The following is a 2,937-nucleotide window of genomic DNA, read 5'->3' as shown; positions in this document are numbered from 1 at the left end:
AAGAGGCAGCCCCGTGCCAAGTCCGGCTGGGCTGGGAGCACGACTTCCTTGGGTGTTTTTTGCTTGTTGATCTTAGTTTGGGGAAAGAAAAAAAATTTTTTTTTTTCTTCAGTGCAGTGAAGGAGCCTATCTGGGGAGGGGGAAGGCTCGGGTGGGTGGAGGGCCGCTCCCGGGGGGGTTGCCTGGAGGAGCCCTTCCTGCAAGGCCAGCCCTGCCCGGCAGCCCTGAGCCCACCGGGGTCCATGCCCCCTTGACCTCTCTGGCCTTGGGTGGGGGGAGGGGCAGGCAGGGGCTGCAGCCAGCCCCCCAGGGGTGCGTCTCTATATGCCCAGAGCTTGGGGTTGACTCCAGCACAGCCAGTAACAGCTGTGGCACAGCGGCCAGGTTTCGTAATAAACCGGTCTTTTAATTGCTATGGGGCAGGAGGGAGGATAAAAAAAAAAAAAAAAAAGAGGCAAAGGTTTGTTGGGCTTGGTTGGCGCCGGCTGCAGAGAGAAGAGGCACTGTTTTTGCAAAGGAGCCTGGAGCTGCTAACAGGGACTTAAGTAACACTTCCTGGTGAGCCTGCAGGAGGGGGCTCGGTGGGCAGTGTAGGCTGGGGCGCAGGGAGGGGCGCAGAGGTCCTGGCCCCTCTCAGAGGTGGCAAATACACAAGAACCCAGAAGCTTTAGAAATTTATTACAAGGTCATCATAGAAGTAAAAATATATGTATCTATATAAGCTTCCCAGCTCTCTCAGTGGTTCAAGTAACAAGTGCAAGTAACAAAATAGATTGTCTATTACATTTGCAAACTGGGAGTTCATGGGTACAGAGCAACCTCGGCCCCAGCTCCCAAGTCCCAAAGTATAGTCCTGGCAAGGGTGCAGACCCTCGGTCAAGCGAGTCCCATGCAGATGTCAGCGCCGGTCTCAAGAAGGGTGGGGGACGCAGTAGGTCTCACTCCACCCCAGTGTGGAGTCCAGGCCCTCCACGGTGGGGGAGGCCGCTGCTCCCCCACTCCAGCTGCTCTGTCGCAAAGCCTGAGCTCCAGGTTCCCGTCTCCTGCTGGCCCGGGTCCCCCTCTTCTCCTCTCTCGGGGGCCGCCACGGGCGCTGCTCCGGGCTCACCGCCCTGGGGGCGGCTGCACGCTCCCCTCTTCTCCAATGATTCTGCCCCCATGGTCTCACAGGTTGGGTTGTTTTGGGGGGTTGTTCTGGGGGGGAGGGGTCAAATATTTATTTTATTTTTTTTTTGGTAGCAACTCAACAGGCTCTGATGCTGGGAAGGGTCTCAGCGCTCCTGGAGGGAGATGTAGGGAACCCACTGGTTGTTCCCTCGGCTCTCTTCGCAGTAACTGGCTACCTCCACCAGGCCGTGGCTTTTCCAGGCGTCTGTGTGAGGGTTCTGTGACAGGGTGAAAAGAGGGGGTTCAGTGGGAGCCCCAGGAGTGGGCAGGAAACCTCCGTCTCCCAGGGCCCCTCTGGGGAAAACAGGCCAGCTCAAAATAGCTCCCCGGGGAAGGAGGCCCGGCAGGCGGCCCACGGGACATGCCGATCGTGGCTGAGTGCTGAGCTGGTGAGAGGCCGGCCAGCTCCACTTTGTTGACAAACACGGGCCCAGGTGCCTGGGCAGGGTGGGGCCAGCCGCGGCGACTCACCGTGACCAGGAGGCAGTGCAGGTCTCGGGCCTCGGCGGTGCCCTGGGTCTCCGCCGGCTCTCCCAGCAGCTGGGCCAGGCGCTGCATGCCTGACACCCGGACGATGTCGATGTCGTTGTCACAGCAGAAGGACTGGATGAGCGTGAAGTGGATCTGCAGGGCGATGTCGTCCTCCTCCTCCTCATCAATGGCCAGCAGGCACAGGACCACGCTGTCAGGGTCCCTAAAGGGGGCCAGAGGAAGGAGACGGGATCAGCTGGGGACTCAGAAAAGGCCACGGTGCACGGGGGAGTTTCGAAAAGCAAAGAGAAACCGAAGCCGAGTGAGGGATGGCATGTGCATGCAGCTGGAGGGGGGTGGGGAGAAGATGCACGCTTCAGGACCTGGGGGGGGGCAGGCAGGAGCAAACAGGGTGGTGGGTGCTTGCAAAGGGTGCCGTCAGGATACTGCAACCTCTCCCCCCCCCCCCCATGGAAGGCACAGAGGCGCTGAGCCTACGGTGGGGACGCTGGGGGAAACCCGAGCCCTGTGCGAGAGAGGGGTGCAGCAGGGAGCGTGCAGAGCGGAGGGGGTCCCCACCCGCGCCCAGTCCGGGGACGTGGTGTGACTCACACATTCATCAACTTGGCTGACTCGTACACCCCCACGGTGAGGCGGTCCTGGCGCTGCGCGGCCACCAGCAGCTCCTCCACCGCGGCGCTCACGGTCTGCATCCTGGGGGCAGGAGAGAGGGAGGGTCAGCGCCCTGCCGGCCGCCGGTCGCTCGGGTCCCCGCGTGGCCCGGCTACTTACTTCTGCGCCGCGTTGTCGCACGCCACGAGCTCTTCCAGCGTCATGTTGCAGTTATAATCCACAGTGGAAAGCAGCCCCACGGCAGCCCCAGGCGAGAAAATGCAAAATCCGGGGCCGGAAAGCCCAAACCCTTCCCTCGGAGCCCGAGCGCTCGGTCAAGACCTTCGGGAGGCAGCGAAATCCTTCCCCAGAGGAGGCGGAGAAAAATGCCCAAGTGCTCAGCAGGAATAATCCGCGCGGCCGCAGAGGAGGGATCGCGTCCACCGCTCCGGCGCTCTGAGCCCGCGGCGGCCGGCGCGGCCTTTTATATAGCCTCGGGGGCTGGAGGCGTGGCCTCGGCGGCGCGTCCGCCCCTCCTATTGGCCAGCCCACAAAGGCGAGAGAGAGGCGCGCCGCGGTTGGCCGACGCCGCGGCCCACGTGGGGGGAGCGGGGAGGAGGGCGCGGGGTCGGGGGAGCGCGAGCGCCAGAAAAGAGAAAAAAAAAAAGCAGAAGTTTTCCTCCTGAT

The 2,937-nt window shown here is 62.1% G+C and overlaps 1 protein-coding gene across 1 annotated transcript; it reads right to left on the bottom strand.

Moving 5' to 3' along the window:
* Positions 1-661: 661 nt before the first annotated feature.
* Positions 662-2,700, bottom strand: GADD45B (growth arrest and DNA damage inducible beta). Its single transcript, XM_041762605.1, has 4 exons — positions 2,431-2,700; positions 2,251-2,352; positions 1,639-1,861; positions 662-1,385 (listed from the first exon to the last, which is right to left on the bottom strand). The coding sequence occupies exons 1-4, from the start codon at positions 2,472-2,474 to the stop codon at positions 1,272-1,274; spliced, it is 483 nt and encodes a 160-aa protein (XP_041618539.1). The 5' UTR covers positions 2,475-2,700; the 3' UTR covers positions 662-1,271.
* Between the last annotated feature and the right edge of the window lie 237 nt (positions 2,701-2,937).

The sequence above is a fragment of the Vulpes lagopus genome, chromosome 7 (genome assembly GCF_018345385.1).
Source record: "Vulpes lagopus strain Blue_001 chromosome 7, ASM1834538v1, whole genome shotgun sequence".
Taxonomy (NCBI): domain Eukaryota; kingdom Metazoa; phylum Chordata; class Mammalia; order Carnivora; family Canidae; genus Vulpes; species Vulpes lagopus.
The sequence above is the reverse complement of the archived record's forward strand: the minus strand, read 5'-3'. Positions and strand labels throughout refer to the sequence as shown.